The sequence below is a fragment of the Cimex lectularius genome, unplaced genomic scaffold (genome assembly GCF_000648675.2).
Source record: "Cimex lectularius strain Harlan isolate CLEC.00 unplaced genomic scaffold, Clec_2.1 scaffold75, whole genome shotgun sequence".
Taxonomy (NCBI): domain Eukaryota; kingdom Metazoa; phylum Arthropoda; class Insecta; order Hemiptera; family Cimicidae; genus Cimex; species Cimex lectularius.
This window is the reverse complement of record NW_019392758.1, coordinates 1,529,227-1,549,967: the sequence shown is the minus strand read 5'-3', so window position 1 is coordinate 1,549,967 and position 20,741 is coordinate 1,529,227. Positions and strand designations below refer to the sequence as shown.

The following is a 20,741-nucleotide window of genomic DNA, read 5'->3' as shown; positions in this document are numbered from 1 at the left end:
TTTTTAAAATATATTTTTTATTTATTTGTTCGTGTCCAAAATACTTGTATATTGTATAAATCAATAACATCTATCATCGTATTTATTGTTAAATAATTTTAAATGATATATTTTAATGCATTGAATTGCAAAGTTTGTTTCTATTGTATAAATTGAAATTTATTATATATATATTTTTATGTTAAAAAACAACGCACACGAGTGTGCTATTGTTTTTTAATTTCATGTTTATATTAAAATAACATTTTTTTACAAAATTGAAGAGAATTTACCAGTAGTTTTGTAGTACTTTTTATATTGATTTTGGGATACAAGAATAAATCATTTCTGACAAAATTTTTGTTGTTTACGATTAACACATTCAATCCCTAAGTTAATCCTTTTTTGTATCGCTTTAAGGCTTACTCGATACAAAATGAGCACAAATTCTGTGTAGAACTGTCTGTAACAAATCTTAATAATAAACTCACACTAATAGTTTCGTGTAGAACTGCCTGATCAACAAAAACCACCTGCTAAACAAGAAAAGTTGCTCATCATATGCGCCTTCATTTAAACCAAAGCAACTGGAAATTGACTTCATATACCACATGATTCAAAGTGTGGATTTCAACAACAGGTCGTCACGCGGCCATCTGAAGCTTGTCCCTTCAAACCAAAGAAACTATTTTCATGCTTAAAGGTAGCCTTATTTTATTTAATAAATCTATTTGGTCCTTTACTTATATGCTTTGTACTATATATATACTTTGATACTTTACTTTCTAGTGGGAATTTAATCCTTGTGTTGCCAAAAATGCTATTTTCTTTTCGAAATTTCCTTTAGACTCATCTTGTTGTAACTGAGTAAACAATCTGTAATAAATGTATCATAAATATAATTTTGATAGTTTACATTGCAGAGTAGTACTAAGTAGAATTGGCCATGCCTTGATTTGTCCCGGTTGCCATTAATTACGCTTACCTAAACCCAAAACTAATCTCTTATGATCATCAAAATTGAATTATTTTATTAATAAAATGTCAGAAGGAACTGCCGAGGAGGGACGGACATACAACAGTAAATTACTTATTTCTAAGCTAGAAGTTGAAAAATGTGAATAATGATAAGTGAACTAGAACCAAAATTATAAGTTTAAATATGAGTAAATGGCAGTTGTAATTTGATCCTTAATAACCTCCTTGGTATGCCTCTCCTCTTTGGGTTGTCTATGAGGTGTGTTTTGGCATTTCGCCATCATCAGTGTGTCTGCAAGTTTTTGTGAATTTTAAGCAACTCTCCAAGTATCCAACCAAGTTGTTAAATTCGTAATGGTTTTTTTTGTACTAATTCATGATGATCCTTGATTTGTATAAGACGATTTTCAATGAACAACCAGATAGCACTTGATAATAAAAAGCAGTCTCAAAATTCGCTACCCCACAAGGATTCCTGGTACTAATTTGTGACAATCCTGTCTGAATATTCAATAATTATATGGTTATTTCCTTTATTTTTTGTCTTGAGGAAATTTAACGTTTTATACAAAAAACAGATTTTTATAGCATACTTAATTGGCGTTTGTTATGCACACTATATTATAGCATCGATGCAAAAATGTGAAAAATGTTAAACACACTTTTTATTTCCACTCTAATTAAAATTGATTAATTATTAATTTATTCCATTTTGAAGTTGGAGTGCCAAATAAAGAAAAGAAGAAGTTTTTTCAAGTTAAATATCATCTACTTGAAACAGAAGTATAAGTGAAAGATTATCATGGAATTAGTTAAAATATGCTCACATTAAATTTTGTGCAACTCATGTTAATGTTGATGTTTGGGGCAGAAACATACCTAGCATGCATATATATGTCCATTATTTTATTACAGATTATATTATTTAAGAGTAAAATATCTTATTTAAATAGCTGTTCTTGGCTGATATATACAAATAAAAATTGGCAGTTTTTACTGTAATTATTTGAGTGAAAATATATCCTGAGGAAGTAAGATTTCCCTCCAATCATAGTGTAGAAATTAGTGGAGAAGCATTGAAATATTCTTCTTCGTTGACATCAGCTAACAGTTCTGAGCTGTAAGATTTCTCTGTATATATATTATGCAGGGTGGGCGACCAAGACCCGAGGGGTTAAATGCCTGGGTAGACTCGTACCCCATCCCTAAAAGGTCCGGGACTTGGTCGGTTCACGTATCCTGCATAAATCTCTTGGACTTGTTCACAAACCCCAAGATTTTGGACCATTTTATCTCGGGGAGTGATTTGGTGATGTCCTCTCCTTCAAAGATTTTAAATCTAGATCTAGCATACCTATCACACTCTGCGAGGTAGTGCCTTGCCGTTTCTTCTTTTATTTTGCAGAAGCGGCAAAAGGGATCTGGTAGGATACCCATTACGAGAGGTGTCTTCTCAGTGGGCAATGGCCTGTCAGAATACCTATCAGCCTCCTAATTCCCTTCCTTGAAATAGAGAATAGCCATTTCGATTCTACTGATTTGATCGCCTTAACAAACTCTTTCAATTGCCTGTGTCCGGGGGATAAATTCCACTCCCTAAGGAATTGTTTCATGCCCCAGTTATTGATACTCTCTTTCGCTGTGCTCATAGAGTGAGGTAATACCGGTTGTGGCCCGACAAACGCAGTATTAGAACCTTCTTTGGCTAGGCCATCCGCCTTTTCATTGCCATGGTGTCCTTTATGTGCTGGTATCCAAATAAGTGTCACCTTATTCTCAAACCTGAAAGAGATCCTATTGATAAGATCTATAGTTTCCTCCATCAGTCGTGAGGTTGACAAATCTCTTTGTAATGCCCTAAGACTAGCAAAATGGATATATGATCACAAAAAGAACTCTAAGCAAATCCTGGGGATTAAAACCAAAAATGTCCCATTGGCTTTATACAGCAGTAATAAGACCCAAATTATCCTATGGCTCTGGTGGACCAAAGCTCAGCACAAATAAGTTACCAAAAGATTAAGCAGGATACAAAAACTGACAAAACATATATCATAGGGCCTAATGAAAACAACCTGACAATTGCACTAGAAACACTGCTAAACCTATTTCCATTGGAAATATTTATACAAAGAGAAGCAAGGAAAAGCTCAGTCATGGAAAATGTGTTTGATTTGTTTATGCATTTCTGTTTTTAAATTATATTTTTATCATCCCTTCTCACTTCCTTTATATTTGCTTTTACAATGTTACAAATGTTTTTATATTTCTGTTGTTTAATTATATTTTCATCATTCCTTCTCATTTCCTTTTTATTAGTTTATACATTGATGTTGTTTACTTAAATTTTTATCATTCCTTTATATTTGTTTTTGTATTTCTGTTATTTAATTATTTGTTTTTATATTTCTCTTGTTTAATTATATTTTTATCATTCCATCTCATTTCCTTCTTATTAGTTTATACATTTATGTTGTTTACTTAAGTTGTTATCATTCCTTCTCATTTCCTTTATATGTGTCTTTATATTTCTGTTATTTAATTATATTTGTTTTTATAATTCTGTTATTTAATTATATTTTTATCATTTCTTCTCATTTCCTTTATATACATTTATGTTGTATAATTACATTTTATCATTCCTTCTCATTTCCTTTATATTTGTTTTATATTTCTGTGGTATAATTACATTTTTGCACATCCTTTTTATTTTTTTTATATATTTCTGTTGTTTAATTAAATTATTATTCCTTCTCATTTCCTTTGTACTTGTTTTTATATTTCTGTTGTTTAATTATATTTTTACATTTCCTTTTTATTTCTTTATATAGTTCTGTTGTTTAATAAAATTTTTATCACTCCTTCTCAGTTCTTTTATAGTTTTATACACATGTGTATTATGATATAATACTTACAATATTTTATTTCTGTTTGATATGTTGAATATGTTCATATTTTTAATTACTGTTTAATGTATATTACAATTTAAGTCTCAATTGTTAATTATTGCTTTTATATAGTCTAAACCCCTATATTATTTGTAACTGTTTTTTTTTACCCGTATAGATAAATTAATAAATTTTTTCGAATGCTTTACATATCGATGGAAGAATATTAACAGTTTTTTTTCTTTCTCCATACTTCTATTTTTGTGTTAATTCGCTGTCCTCTCAAGGAATTTAAGTTTACATCCTCGTTGCCCAGTAATCTGTAATAAGGGGTAACACTAAAGAGTAAGGGCTAGGGCTAGGCCGGTAGTGAGTAGTGAGTACTGAGTAGCGCTAGTTCGGCTCAGGGACGGCTCGACGACTCAGGGATCGAATGAAGGGAATCGAATCGAGTCTCCCCGAACCACATCGATACACTCACCCTCAATCCACGAGCCAAGAAATAATCCAACTGCTTTTCTCACGGATATCTTTATAATTAACGTACCGAACGTAAGAAAAAAAATAACCACGGTTTCCTATTCCGTTTCTATTTAATTTCGTCGCTTGTCCGAGTCCCTGGGTTCTTTTGAAATCCGTCGGCGAGTCTTTGGGCCGGTGACGTATCTGGCGGATGGATACATAATATTGAATTATTGAGACAGGCTAAAGTCGAGTCGAGTTGCACTTCCATTCCACTTGCGAGTCGGCCCTTCGACCCTGGGAGTTGGACTGAGAACGTTTTAAACACACCCATACAAACAAGCGGACCCGTCTCGGAGTCGAATTTCGGGGAGGAAAAGCTCCGGCCGTCTTTAATTAAGTTCGTTTCTTGAACAACTCGTCTGGAATTGTATTTGTTTGAAAATGTCGGAACGCGAGGATACGGTTTATAAGGCTAAGCTCGCCGAGCAGGCTGAGAGATACGACGGTAAGGACTTACAAATTAACATACACTCCCTTTAGATTTATTCATTTTTTCCCCTTTTTTTTTCCTTTAACATACACATCGTTCGCCTTGCGGCACTCATATTTATTATCGATTTTCTCTTCCATAGGCACTTTTTTTTTGCCCGACTTTTACTTCTCGGCTTATTATTAATTATCGGGTTTATTGTCTGCGTGCTCGTCGGGGGACGGATGACTTTATTTCATTCGTCTGTTTAGTTTTACAAGGCCGATTTACCTGTCCCCGGTGTGGTGTTTTACGCACGCCTAACGGGAAATCGGCATGCATTTGTTTTTTTGTTTTTGTTTTTTTTGTTTCAATTTTTGACAAAAAGAAAATAGTTTTCCACGTTGCGTACGACACGGCGCTTTGTAATTTTGCGATCCAAGACAAAACGCTTTGTAACTTAACGGCGTCGGCAAAAGCGGTGAGTGTCTGCACACTTGCTCAACGCACAAGTTACAAAATGACACGTGAAAGCTAGTTTTTCCATTTCTAGCAATAAACAAAAATTAATAAAAATAAAAAAAATTATTCAATCAACATTTTTAAAAAATCCATCCACCATATAGATAGACATGTAATTTGCATGCCTATCTGACTTTCCCCAACACGTTTTAACACAAAGCGGTTGAAATTTTTCAATTTAACAATGCATAATTTGCCATCTCATGAGGCCTGGCATGTCTTGACTCGATAGGTCTGATGAAAACTATTATTTATTGATTTTTTTACCTAGAGTCAACTATCACTATGGCACACAATGGTTAAATAAAAGTCATAGGTATGTTTTTGAAAGGTATATTTCATTTATCGTATACTTGTGGTAATGTTCATTTTGACCATATTGAAAACTTTTTTTTTAAATATTTCAACAACTAACTTTTAGTTTAATATATAAAAACATTTTAAAGCAATACATGTATTCTAGATGTAGATGAGGGATGTGATTCAATGAACATAACTTTTATAGGTTTGTCAGGCTTTGGGCGTATATATTTTGCCTGCGTGTCTATGTTGAATAAAGATGTATTATTTTTTTTCCTCAAAAATTTGCCCTGACGAATATATACATCGAAAGCTTAACAAACTTTACGTTCATTGGACCACATCCATTTCAACTATTATTATATACAATTTTCACAACTAAGGACTTTTAACGGCAACTCTACGTGGACTCCAGATCTCCTATTTATATTTTTTTTCTTCATAAATTCGCCCTGAGGAAGGCGAAATACATTGATAGACAAAATTAACGCATCACCATGAAATTTTAATGTATTTAGGTTTATTCATATTTTGAATACCAAAAATAGGTTTGATTGTAAAACTAAGAAATTAGAGAGAAAAAGTTTAATAACCAATCTAAAAAACAATTATTGAGTAAAGAAAAAAAAATTCAAAAATAGCTAAAAAGTAAAGAAAAACTTTTGTTCCCTTTAATACCGAGTATTTCCATCTCTGGTATGAATCACGTCCGTTAAACACCTTTGCATTCCTTGTGAAAGATTTCTAGATAAAAGATAACAGCTGTTTCCAACTAATGTGGCAGTGGGTTTCGCCATCATACTCATCGCTTTAGGTTACCAAATCAGTTTGATTGTGTTCAGATCTGGACGTCGAGCTAGCCACACCAAGCACTCAATTCCAACTTCATTCTGGTAGTCGACAGTGCTATATGGGGTCTGGCAGTATCCAACATTAACAAGAACCTCTCATTGCTGTGGGAGGCAAATGGCATTCTTTGATTGTCTTGTAAGTACCTCTGTGAGGTTAGAGATCTTCGCACAACAACGAATTCGGAGCGGGCATGGAATGCCACCAGCATAGGGGTGTTCCTTTCTCCTGAGTGTCTCTTAAAGTACACTCACTGGAAGATTTGAGGCCAACTCTCACCTCAACTGTCAAGAGAACTCATCCCCAATCCTCCAATGTCCAATTCACATGTTCCCGTGTGAATTGAAGTCTAGCCATTTTCTAAGCTGCGGAAAGAAGAGGTCCGCAATCCGGGTGCCAGACCCTGAGGTTATTTTCATTGAGCTTCCTTCATTCCTGGAGGAAATAGAAACCTTTCGGACTTGTCAGATTTCTTATCTCATGTCCTCTAATGCTGTAGTTTTGTAGAGCTTGATGAGGGATAAAACTATTGTCTCTTGTCTGTAGACCTAGTCGATTCTGTCCTGGCCTTCAAGTGTGAAACCCTGTTTCTTTGAAGCGCTGAAAAAAACTTCCTATTGTAGAGTGATGTACACTCAGTCTCCTGGCGATTTCGTGCTGGCTGTATCCTTTTTCTAATAATGTTTAGACCCTGACACTGTCATAGTGACTCATATGTCTGATGGGAACTATTGAAAAAGGTTTACTTTATAATTATATCATTTATTATTATAAGAATAATATCAAATGAAATCAATGAAGGAAAAAGACTAACTGAAAGCGATCTTTAGGTGTAGCAGAATGAAAGGGCATAATTACATACAATTATAACAAAGCATTATTTACCGTTTATTTTGTCTACGATACCTCCTTATTACCTGTGACTAGTGTAGAAAGATAATGGTTATCTTTTAAACTAAATAAATTTAGTGGTGTGTTAAATTTTCCCATCAGTGTATATGCGTCAAAAGCTTTCCAAATGTATAAAAGTTGTATTCATTGAACGAAATCCCTGACATTATACTTACTCCTGGTCAATTACTACATCCTTACCGACACATGTATTTTCGTAACAGTTCTCTATAAAATCATATTTACAAGTGTAGCTGGCGGCCAAACGAAGTTTCAAGCTATCATATAACATTAATATTTATAATCACTTAATAAATTATAGTTGCAAAATTGTTGATTCCCATTTAAGATTGTGATGATACTCAAGAAATCTTTTCAGTATTTCTTTCCCTTAAAATGTAACAATTGGCAAAAAAAGAACGTAGGATTTATCAAAGAATGTGTCATACCTTGTTTTGTAAATAGAACACACATGATAGAGAAATTCCATATCAACTACTGTAATTTTTATCAAGTTTCAGTGTAGCTTTGCTTAATTGACGATTTGGACGTAGAAATATTGATTCCTGTTGGTTGTTTTAAGGAATTTAATGCTATCAGCAAAAGTTTATTCGATTGAACTGAACTGAGGTACAAGGAAAATACGTCAGAAGGCTGTAGTGCGTGGAGAACATACCCCCCCCCCCCAATTCTTAGTCTCCATATTCATCATCGTATTCAGTTCTACTTATTCTACATTGCTGACAAACTACACAAATCACAACCTACGCATACGTCACCTCATAACGATTACTTACTGGTGCACTCTGTGCTAAGACACCAGACCGGCCCACAAATGCACATAAAAAACAAAATAATTCCGTCATCCAGCAAATCCGCTACCTTCAACTATAGCAGACTCCATATTGAATTCACAAACTAGACTAAAAAGACAACTCAATACGGACATCTCAAACGCCTACTTGGGTTAAAATCTACACTAAGCATACACAACAAACTAACCTCTTACAAAGTACCCATTGTCCAAATCCTCCAATATCCAAAGTCCTCCGATGCTTCCTCTAAAGTCTCACCAACAAAAACTATTCACAAAGATCCCTAAACTATTTTTCCACTATTTCTACTCTGATCTACTCCAGCTTAACCCAACAGACTGATGATCACAAAGACTGACCGGATAAAAAAACCCAGATTCAATCCACCAAAGACACTGACACATAAAGATAATGCTAACACACACCCACCCTCCTAACCTTTAAGGTTGAATGGGAGATTTCCTTGTGTGGTCCACAGGGTGATGTACCTGTAATTAGGTCATTACTGATCATTTTGTGTGAGCTCGTATTTTTTTATTTATTTTTTTTTAAATTTGTCAAGTTTAAAACTTTACAAATTCATCACCATCAGTTATAATAACGCTTAATACTTGAATTTATTTGACGATTTGTCCTTAAATATTGGTCACTGTTGTTTATCTAAGAAACTTGACGGTATTGGTAAAAGTTAAAAATTTCTCCATCGTTGCTCAATGCAGAAAACTTGTTGCTATACTTTAAAACGCTATATATTAAAAAAAAGACTGATGTCGATGATCTCAACGACTTTGTTTTAATGAGGGCTTGCAACATCAGAGGTCGCATCAACTCTGGTGTTGGTGTTTTTGAAAAAAGCCCATTTGTAAGTATGTCATGTTGGAATGCAGGGCCGCTGGATTCGAACCCGGGACTTTTACCTTACAATGAGCGCCATGTCAACGCTTAAAATATTGCAGCCACCAATGCCCCCTTCTGTTAGTTATTTAAGAAGCTGGTATTAGCAAAAGTTTCTTTTCATAGTTGCTCAACAAAAAAAACCCCTAAAGTTTTCCCATGTTAGCTATAAAAAAATACTCAAAAACTGTAAAGGTATGTTTTATTTTCCTTATTAATAATGTCTTTTGTGCAATAGATGCTTAGACATGTAATTTCCATCCCTATCTGATTTTTAAAAATGCATACTCAAAAGTTTGATTTTTTTTCTCTTAATGACTCGTGTTTCTAACTTGATTTGATGAAAGTAATTTTTTCCTGGAATCAATGACCTCTACACACAGTGGCTAAGGAAAATCATATGTAAGTTCATGAAAGATAAATTTTGAAAAGGTATCTTTATCAACTTGCTATTAAGGTTGATGCATAAAAAAAAATCAAAGTGTTACATATACATACTTTCTCAAACAAATTGTTTCCTGTAAAAATTATACTTACAAGAGTAGAAATCAAGAATATAGTAAAATATGAATATTTATAATCACTTATGTGAATTATAAATGCAGATTCCAATTAAAGATGGTAGTGACGTGTGACTAAATCATATTGAAGACATTTTTTGAATATTTCTTTTTCTTAAAATAAAAACAATTGACAAGAAAAGGAATGTGTGACTGATCGAAGAAAAGTTGTAGGTATGAAAGTTGTTTAGAAAATAATGGTATAGTATTGAAATTCAGTATCAACTGGATCTTATTTTATAATTTTGACTTGTTAAAATGTAACTTTGTGCTTGTTGATATGGCCTTTGAAATTGTATTTGTTTCTGTAGTTGGAAACAAAATGTTTTAAAATCAATGTCCTTGACAAAATTCAGGAATTTGTTCATAGTAATTCCATGTTAAAATCACAAAATTGATGCAAAAGGCTAATGTCTTCCAGTGCCCTAGCAATAAAAGATGACTGAAGAATCCACAAGGCATGTTTTACTTTTTCCCCCATGGAAGTATTGGGTTGTCCGGAAAATAATGCAGGATTTTGGTATTAAACAAAAAAAAAGAAACTAGTTACTTTAAAGCAATGTTCTTTAATCAAAATAATTTCCCATACTCTCAATACATTTCTCCCAACGTGTTGGTAACTTATTAATTCCGTCTGAGTAGAATTCAGAATTTTTAGAATTGATAAAGTCAATAAATGCATTTTCCAGTTCCGTTTGATTTTTGAATATTATGTGTTGTAAGTAGTGGTCCAGGTGTCTAAAAAAATGGTAGTCAGTAGGCGAGAGGTCCGGAGAGTAGGGTGGGTGAGGCAAAGTTTCATAGCCAAGCTCCAATAATTTTTGTGACGTTACACGTGACACATGTGGTCGAGCGTTGTCATGCAACAAAATGGGCCCTTTCCGATTGACCAAAGAGGGCTTCATTACTGCCAATTTCTGATGCATGGTATTAATTTGGTTACAGTATGATTCAGCATTGATGGTTTCGCCAGGATTTAAGAAGCTGTAGTGTATTAAACCAAATGAAGCCCACCATACCGTAACCATTACCTTTTTTTGATGAGTTGGGGGCTTTGGAAAATGTATTGGAGCTTCTCCTTTGTCGAGCCACTGTCCAGAATCCACTTTTCGTCACATGTAACAATTCTGGCCAGAAATGGGTCATTTTTGTTTCGACAAAGAAGTGATGCACAAACATCAAAGCGCTGATTTTTTTGGCGATCGTTTAATGAGTGTGGAACCCAATTTTCGAGTTTTTTCACTTTTCCAATCGCCTTGAGGTGGTCAGCGACGGTCGTTTTACTGACTTTGAGTTGCTCTGCAAGTTCTCGAACAGTTGTTTTGGGGTTTTCTTCCACCACTGATCGCAGAACATCATCATTAAGAGAGGAAGGCCTTCCACGACCTTCTTCATCTTCAAGGCTGAAATCTCCCTCCCGAAATTTTTTAAACCACCTTTGCACAGTGCACTCATTAACACAACCCTCGCCCCAGACTTGGTTAATGTTTCTAGCCGTTTGGGCTCCGCTTCGGCCGAGTTTAAACTCGTAAAAGAAAATCGTACGAAATTCTCGCTTTGACATTATAAGGATGACTGAATTATTTCCAAGTAGCGGAATGCTACAGAGGTAAACAAACAATATCATTTGGAAGAGGATTAATAAGTGTTGACATTCATACAAATGAGTAATCCTGTAAACGTAAACAGAATATTTTATATAGATTTTTTTTAATGAAAACTTAAAATCCTGCATTATTTTCCGGACAACCCGATATTTTGTGCCTTTGGTCCAACAATTTGTATGACATGAAATTTTCCTCCTGTCTGATTTCCAAACACATTAACCGAGCCTTTGATTACATCGAGTAACTTTAAGAAATATACCACTAAAATTATAGTTTTTAACTCTCTTATTTATCTCTATTGAAGCTTGAAATTTCCAGCTATGAGCAGTGTACATAGTACAGTCGACTTGATAATTTCAAACCCAAGGGCCCATAAAAATAATTTGAATTATCAATAGGAGAGAAAAAATCAACTTATTAAGAGTTTTAAAAGTTCTTACTTAAATTGTACATATATACTACTACTATAGACATATCGCACACTGACAAGAAAAGTGACACAACTCAACAAAAGAAAATTTGGTAGGAGAGAAATGGTAGTTGACTTTTTTTGACTTATGTATTAAGTACACACCATTACGGTCGTTGGCAATAAAAACTGTCATGATCCATCAATATTGTCTTTCGTTTCTCCAAGACAAGTGAAAATACAAAACTTTAAAAATCCAGCTGTACTTCCCCTAAAAAACTACCCCTTTTTGCATTGTGACACTTTTCTTGCATATATTGGCTCTCAATAATTTAAATTAGTTTGTTTGCTTAACGATAATGATGGTCAATGAATGATTGTAAGGGTATTAATTTCTTTGTGATAGTAACAGTTACATACAAACCTAACAAACAGGCATAAATATCCATGTAGTAAGTTGTAATAAGATTATTTTTGCCTCAAATTAACATTAACATGTCCTCTGGAATCGGGGTAATAAGTTATTCAAAATACAAAATTAATTATTGAAATTGCAGGTTTTATTGATTATTAAAAACATTGTAATTAAAATATTAAAAAATTGTTGATAAAATAATGTAAAAGTTAAAAGACAACTTTAAAAAATTATTACAAGTTAAAAAATTATGAAAAAACAATATTATAATTAAGAACATTATTAAAATAAAAGAAATGAAATTAATATTTCATGAACACTCTAGATCAAGGTATGGTCTTGAAGAAAAAAGCCAATTCAGTTGTAACTGCCAAGATTTCGACCTGAAGATCAGGGCCTACATTTATATTAATTTCACATTACGAAAGATATTTATACAATTGTTTTTCATAATGTGAAAATGTGTCTCCGGCAGAGCATAAAATCCTTCACTAGACAAGAAAACAACTCGAAATGCACCACTTTTCCTGATAAATACTCACATTGATGCTTTAAAGCTCGACACAGAAATGAGATATGCCACTTTTTATGAATGGTTACAGTACATTCCCGCTAATTCAAAAGTGACATATAGTGCTGCCTAGCATCTAAGAGTCTACCTACAGTTGTGTCATTTTTCCTGTAGCGTCAGACACTAGAATACTTAAAAAAACTAAAGAATCCAGTTTTTATAATTTTTCGACTTGTCACTTTTTTCGTTGGTGTGCGACATATCGTAAAAATAATGAAAAAGTGGAAATAGATCAACTGTAAAATGGAACATTATTATGCATTATTAACAAAAATTATAAAGCGGTTTTTGTTTTATTGGGGCCTGGCATCCTTCGTCTAAATGTTTTTCCGGGGGCATCAGTGGCTGCAACAGTTTAGGCGTTGACATGGTGCGTATCACTGTAAGCTAAAGGTCCCAGGGTTGAATGATCCAGCGGCCTTGCATTCGAACCCGGCATACTTACAGATGGGCAGAAAAAAAAAAGACCAGTGCTGAGAACACATTGACAAAACAATGACCGCCAAACAACAAACTAGAAAAAATTCGAAGAAACTTTGGGTGCAAGGAAGTAAATAATACTTTGAAAATTAGAGAAGATTACAATGAACAAGTTCGAATTATAAAAAGGGGATGTGGCTCCATTTTGATTTATATTATGCTCTCTCTCTCCCCGTCATAAAAAACATTTCATATTACCAAGTGTATCAGAATACACAATTTTTTTTTTCAATTTACCAGTGACCTGCTGAGAAGTTCGTATTATCAAGATTAACAAAAGCCGACTGTGTATAATTTTTTGTTGGTGGTCAGACATTGATTTCTGTCAAATGTTAAATGTTAATTTTTTGAGGTGGGAAAAAAAGGTCAAACACAAATACCATATAAGCCTCACATTAATTATATTTCGGTATGAGATAGAAATGATAAAAAAAAGAAACATTAAACCAAAGGATTTTCATACCGTGTTATGGAAATAGTTATTGGGTTACCTTTTGTGGATAAGAATCGAAATTCCATCTCTTCTTGAGGATTTCAAACCTTTTACACCGCACCATCAGGCTGGTTTTATTTAATCTTGACATTGGATCTATAGAAATAGTTAATTTATAATTATTTAGTTTAACTTACGGCTCGATGAGAATGTGATTTTTTACTCATTGTTTATATTAGCTTTGTACATGTAATATTTTTAATTGATTCAGTTTTTAACTATTGTTTATGAGTTATTCATTAGTACTATTGATTTTTAGAAATGGTGGAGGCCATGAAACTTGTGGCTTCTTTGGACCTTGAGTTAACAGTAGAAGAAAGAAATCTTCTCTCTGTAGCTTACAAAAATGTGATAGGAGCACGCCGTGCAAGTTGGAGGATTATAAGTAGTATTGAACAAAAAGAGGAAAATAAAGGAGCTGATGAAAAACTGGAAATGATTCGACAGTACAGGACACAGGTAATGGAATTTTTTTTAATATTAAAATGGTTTTCAATTCAAACTTCTTGTGTAATCCATATTTTTATATGTGCAACACGTACATTTAAAAATAATTTGATTCTATTCTTAGGTCGAAAAAGAGTTAAGGGAAATATGTTCGGATATTCTGGGTGTTCTGGAAAACCATCTTATTCCGTGTGCATCAACTGGTGAATCTAAAGTGTTTTATTACAAGATGTAAGTGTGCTTGTGACAGTATAGTTGTCAATCGTGACTAGTTGTCACTATTATTTAGAGCTCAAGTATTTCCATGTTGCCGCCAATAACTGTTAATATTTTAAAACATTTTTTTGTTTGTTATTAGGAAGGGGGATTACCATAGATATTTAGCAGAATTCGCTACCGGCAACGACCGTAAAGAAGCAGCAGAGAGCTCTTTGGTTGCGTATAAAGCGGCTAGTGATATCGCTATGACAGATCTGCCTCCAACGCATCCCATTAGGTGGTAACATTAAGTATTACAATAGTCAGGACCAGGAATAAAATGACTAGTCAATGTTTCGGCTTTGGTCCTGACCTTATTCTTATCCCATTGAAAAGTTTAAAATATTATTCAAGGAAATTATTCACTCACTTAACATTTTTCGAAACTCTTTTTAAGGCTCAAGTCCATACAATTTTTTCCCACTTTTTTCTGTAAAAAACCTACTTTGGGTCCAAGAAAGTTTTGATACTGTATGAAATTATTTCATTACGCTACCATGGTGACAATCAGGTCACCTTATTTATGTGCACTCAGCGTTGTTTTATATACTTTTCAGTCTTCTGGCAATCATTCTTGTTCAAAAAAAAAAAAAAAAAAAAAAAAAAGGAAATTAACATCCAGGAGTAATAAATAAAAATTGAAAATATATTTTTATCTAATTTATTATACATTTTTAGTAAACTTTATTACAAAATATTAAATCAGTATTATTGAAGAATTTAAGTTTTCAATATAATTAAAAGTAAATTAAAAAAATAATACGAGGGTTTAACGGCAGGATCATATATCAACCCTTGAGTAGTTGGTGTTTTTGAAAGCCCACTTGGAAGTATTGTCGGGTTCGAATCTGTTGTTCTGGATTCGAACCCGGGACCTTTACCATACAGCACCACATGAGCACCACGTCAACACATAAACTGTTGTGGACACTGACGCCACTCTTATTATTGTTGTTAAAATAATATAAAATTAATATTTATATAAATTATTCAAAGATTTAAAATGATTTTTTAATTATTAAAAATTTACATACATTATTCAAATTATACACAAAATAAAAATAACATTAAATTATTTTAGGAAAACTCTTTTTGTTGTCAATTGGTCTGAAAAAGGCCGATTTTGTAGCTTTTGTAGGGAGTTTACTTGGTTGAGAGGGAATAGTATCATAGCAAGAAATTAAGTTATTATAATATAATAACAACAAACATAAACAACAAAATGTTAGTAAACTTATATGATGATTTGGGCGGGGAAAAAAATGGCGAGAAAAGTCAGGAGAAGAGAAAATGCCTGGATAGAATTCGAACTTCAACTGTTTTTTTTGGAGGGGGGGACTGTGGTAGCTGAGCCGTTATCATGATTGACTTTTGGCTCATAGACCCTGTTGTCATGGGTTCTATTCCCACCGTCACCCATGGCAAGTTTGTGTTTCGTTTGGAATTCAAAATCATTTCAATAAAAAATAATAATTTGTTGGAATTTGCAGAGAAAGGTTGATTTTTATTTTTACTCCTGTTCTTTGACCATGGTAGGTGAATTTAAATAAAAAGTTCTAGTTACATTTGAAATAAGTACAGAGACATTTCCTCGGCCGCCTTCCTGTGATTCCATGCATACTTTCCTGGTCCTGAACTCCTGGTCCAGACTTGTAGCAATAAATAGATTAATTATATTAATAGCATAATTTCTTTATTAGGCTTGGATTGGCACTCAACTTTTCAGTATTCTATTACGAGATACTCAACTCTCCTGACAGAGCTTGTAGGCTGGCTAAGGCAGCATTTGATGATGCCATAGCCGAACTAGATACTCTATCCGAGGAAAGCTACAAAGACTCTACCTTAATTATGCAACTTCTCAGGGATAATTTAACTCTTTGGACATCTGATATGCAAGGTTTGTGGTTTTTATATGATAATACGTAAAAATAATATTTTGTTTTTCTACATTTGTCCCCTTCCTTATTATAGCTAAGGTGGTTCTTTTAAGACATTTTATTGTAATTTATTGATCTCTAATATGTTATTCTTCTTGTCTTTAGGTAATAGTGAACAAAAAGACCAACAGTTGCAGGATGTTGATGATCAAGATGTGCCATAACTTAGTGAGAAACCATTGGGAAGTTAATTTAAATAAGAAAGGACAGAAAGTGATGTGTGGAGTGTTAAACGTGGCAAGGATGGAGACATTTCATCTTGAAGCGGTTGGCCATTGTGTAGGTTACAGTCAACAAACCAGACTTGTAAATTTTCATCCACTTCTGATCATTGTTACTGTGTAGTTAAATTATTATTTTACAATTTTTGTTAGAAAATGAAATCAAATTGTTTGCTTTGTTTTGCATCAGCTTTATGAATCGATTTTTTGCGTTCAATTAATAGTCATAAATGAGTTTTTGTCTATGCCTATCATTCCTTTCTTACTTTCAATTTTATATGATTAATTATGATTTCAGCTTGTCAGTTGTAAGTAGCGTTAATATTTTTTTTTGATTTTTATATTTTTGGAAAAATTTACATGGTGTTGGTTTGAAACTGCAGTTGTCCTATTCTCTAAAGGCAATAAACAAAATTGTTGCAATAGAAAATGACTAAAGATAATTGTTGCATATTGATTATAATCTAGATCATTTGTAGTAATAACATTTCACTATTTTAAACAATGGGTTAAATTAATTAGTATAGCATGTAGTCAAATTTGTTGTACAACTGATTGGTGGGTAAAGTCGGTGGATAGTCCCATTCACTATAAACGTTATTCGATAAAATATTGTTTGTGCTTCAAATAGCTGGTTAATTTCTTATTTTAGTTCCAAACGAGTATTTATGTGAAATCAACACAATTTAAATCATTTATAAAATTATTATTAAAATGGAATCATTGGGACCTTACGTTAATATGCACTTTTTTAAGATATCTGAGGCTTTACCTATGACTTCATTCTCTGAAACTATATTTAAAAAAGAAAAAAAAAGATTAGCTTCAATTGTGTGTTTGAACTATTTGTTGTAACATCATAACCTACCTGTGAAAGACGCTGCGTAGTCAGTGATTAGCTTTAAAAAAAAAAAAAAATCAGCTTATAATGTAAGATAATATTTTATGTAATAGATACAGTACATGTGTTTATTTTACAATACAGTAGAGACATTTTCTGTGTGGATTCATCCTTTGGCATTTAATTAGTACAAATACAATTTTTTTTGTCTGTTTTGTGCACATTTGTCATTAGAAATTTATAGTTGTGTTGAATCATTGTGAAATTGGTCTTGATTTTATTTATTTTATTTGAAATGTTTTAAAAGTAAGCATTTCATTCTACTTAAGGCGTTGCGCCAGTATCGTAAGATTGGTTGTTTTTATCAAATTTTTTATATTTGTAACTATTGATCTGGCTGCCCTAGATTGAAGTGCCGCAGATCGTTTTATTTAACGTTTCTTACAGTATAATTTGTTGTTGTCATCATTGATTGTCTTATAATTTGATGTTCATGGAGTTTTGTTTTGATGCATTCCATGATAGCTTTTAAGTTAGATTTCAAATATTCTGAATGTGCTTGCTTTAAAGAATAACAATAAAATTATTTAAACATTTATAAATACTAAACTAAATAAAGTAATAATTTTGTCAAATCAATGTACTTATGTTTGATGTTCATATTAAAATAAATTCTGTTGAAATAAATACATATATATTTGCATATATAAATATAGAATTAAATCAGATCTGTCCACAAAGAAAAATATATTAATATATAAAGGACAGAATTTCTTTAGAACCAAAATTGATTTTTACATTTCTTTCTCAACTTTGAAATTTTTTTCTTGTATGTAATTTTTACATGCTTGCATATGTTATATACGATATTAATTCCTCCTTAAAAGTATCTTGTCAGTATGAGTCTGTGTATGAATGTTAAGTGAATGTGATTGCAATAATACAATACGGGTCACAGATCTTGTTATGTTAATTAAAAAACAGAAGTGTCTTAAAATGTTTTTATTCAATTTTTCTTTCTTTCTAAATACTTCAACTTTTGCTTTCTTTTATTTTTATTTTTTACCTAGTCATAATATACCTAGGGGAACACGGTGGTCTAGTGGTTAGGGTGTCTGACTCGCGTTTGCCACACTAGCTGGCCCTGGGATCGAATCATGGTATAGTTCATGGTTTTTTAGTCGAAAATAGCATGAAAAATTTATTGTAAAGTGATTTGACCTCATTTGCTACACCCAACATAGTGGAACGTTAAGCCCTCCTGGAAGAATGGAATTACTTAGCTTTACTTTTTCCTTGCTGATATATACAAATAAAAAAAAGATTCTTTGCTTTTTTATTGTCTGTGAAGTTTTAACATTCATTTTTGACGGAATTTCAAGGGAGAGTGTCATATTATAACTGATAAACGATGGTATAAAACTATCATTTTAATGAAACAATTGGGCCTAGGGGCTTAAGTCAAAAGTTGGTACTTTAAGTAAATTAAAAATGAAACGTTTGTCATAGTACGTTTTCTACTCAACATAAACATTGGTTGTATAGACAGTAAAATGCTAGAATGATGATTATAGCATAAATTACATTGTATAAACAAGTGTGCTATTTAGCGACCGCCAACCAGTTGTTCAATAATTTGTTTAAGTAGTGAGGAGCGGTCAGGAATGAAGTATATTTTAGAAAAACACGAACATTTCACTCGAAACAAACACAACACAAGAATAGCACCATGCTTCATGCCCAGAAGATGACTAAAATAAGTCTAAATGTTGGGGGGAAAAATGAAAAAAGTGTTTTTCTAAAATATTTCATTTCAGACCGCTCCTCACTACTTAAACAAATTATAGTATAAACAAAATTTCATTGTCCGCATTGCAAGACGATCGTCTTTCAAAGCATGGTAACTCTTAGGCAAATAATACGACAAACGGGAAACAACTGAATTTGCCAGGACGAGGATCATGAACTGGACTGGCTTATAAATGCTAAAATGTTTGCAGATTATGAAAAAGTGGATGGACGCAAGATGGGAAAGCAGCAAAAGGGTAGGCCGTCTTTCAAATTCCTCCCTAAATTTGAAGAGAGGGCTAAAGCTAAATGGTTGCTTCCTGTTTACTACATGTTGCAAATGCTAACGGGCTACGGAAATTTCGAAGCATGCTTTTTAAGTATAAAAAGAGCAAACAGCCAGTTATGTTCTATGTGCTGAGTGAAGGTGATGTAGCTTGCAGAATTTTCGTATAATGTCGTCAATGAAAAGAAGGAAAACTCTCACCTCGTTTCCCAAAAAACTGGCTACCTTACTTGAATGAATTTACAAACAAAAATGGTTTCAGGGATTATAAATTTTTGTGTGCAAACATGCGAATAGTATTGCTAGCAGTTATTTATTTACCTATTGTTGTCTACTTAGTTTGATATGTAATTACGTATATATCTATTATACTTGATTGAATTTATTGTATATACAACATATCATCACATGCACAATTAGCATCAATCCTGACTTTCTCTCTTCTTTAGGGAAGTAATATAGATAAGTTTATTACTCCTTTTGTTTTAACAATAAAATTTTAGTAAATTGGTGTGGCTGCTGGTGTAGGGTTTTTCAAATTCAGTGAGGTGGTAAATGTGCAAAAAAAAGCACAAATTATAAACACTATGGGGCCATAGTAGCCGCACTGGTTAAGGTGTTGACTGGGCGATTCATGTAATGGTCCCAGTCCAAATCAAAGAATTCCAATGTATTTTTTTAAATTAATTAAAATTAAAATAAATATTTTTTATTACAAAAACTGTTGGTTGATACGTTGCTTTTGTGTCATCTTCCATGGAATGATCACATTTTCGACTTTTTGTTGGACCATCCTGTGACATGCACAATGCATCAACCAGAAACTTAAGAACATGGCAGATAGTGACTTCTTTTCAATTTCTTCTGTATTCGGTATACCGTGTGTTTCATTTTTCATCACAACAGCACATAATACTGTTCCTCTCTCTTTCTCCCTTTCCACTCTCTCTCACTCTCGGCTTTAACTAGTTTCATTTATAATACTCCTGAAGGTTTTGAAAATGTGGACCATCTACAAGTTGCTATACAAATACATGTGAAACAGTAACTCCCATTCAAATTTACAAAGTGCAGGGGCCATTTTATGATCGGCTGGGTTATTGTATTAGCGCAGAAGGAAATTTGTCGAACAGCTCATTTAAATTAATGAATCAGCCATTTGTAGCAGACAGTTCACTTTCGTAATAGTTCAAGAGACTTAAAAGTAGATTAACTCTCAGTTTAAAACCATAAATTAACATTATTTTTGTTTTAATTTTCATTTAAATGTTTTTTTGTAGTATTTAATTCACCATTGGCCTATTCATTTTGAAAAATAGCAAAATAAAAATATTGCAACAGGTCTCTTTTTTTACATTGCCTTGAAAAATGAAAC

The 20,741-nt window shown here is 32.9% G+C and overlaps 1 protein-coding gene across 2 annotated transcripts; it reads left to right on the top strand.

Annotated features, from left to right (window-relative positions):
* Nucleotides 1-484: 484 nt before the first annotated feature.
* Nucleotides 485-17,463, top strand: LOC106661078 (14-3-3 protein epsilon). Of its 2 annotated transcripts, none has more exons than XM_014384221.2 (6): nucleotides 485-682; nucleotides 13,845-14,044; nucleotides 14,157-14,263; nucleotides 14,391-14,528; nucleotides 15,991-16,190; nucleotides 16,336-17,463. In XM_014384221.2, exons 1-6 carry the CDS (start codon nucleotides 673-675, stop codon nucleotides 16,392-16,394), a joined length of 714 nt encoding a protein of 237 aa, XP_014239707.1. In that variant the 5' UTR covers nucleotides 485-672; the 3' UTR covers nucleotides 16,395-17,463. The 2 variants fall into 2 exon arrangements, with proteins under 2 accessions (XP_014239707.1, XP_014239706.1); XM_014384220.2 differs by lacking the exon at nucleotides 485-682 and adding an exon at nucleotides 4,527-4,815.
* The last annotated feature ends 3,278 nt before the right edge of the window (nucleotides 17,464-20,741 follow it).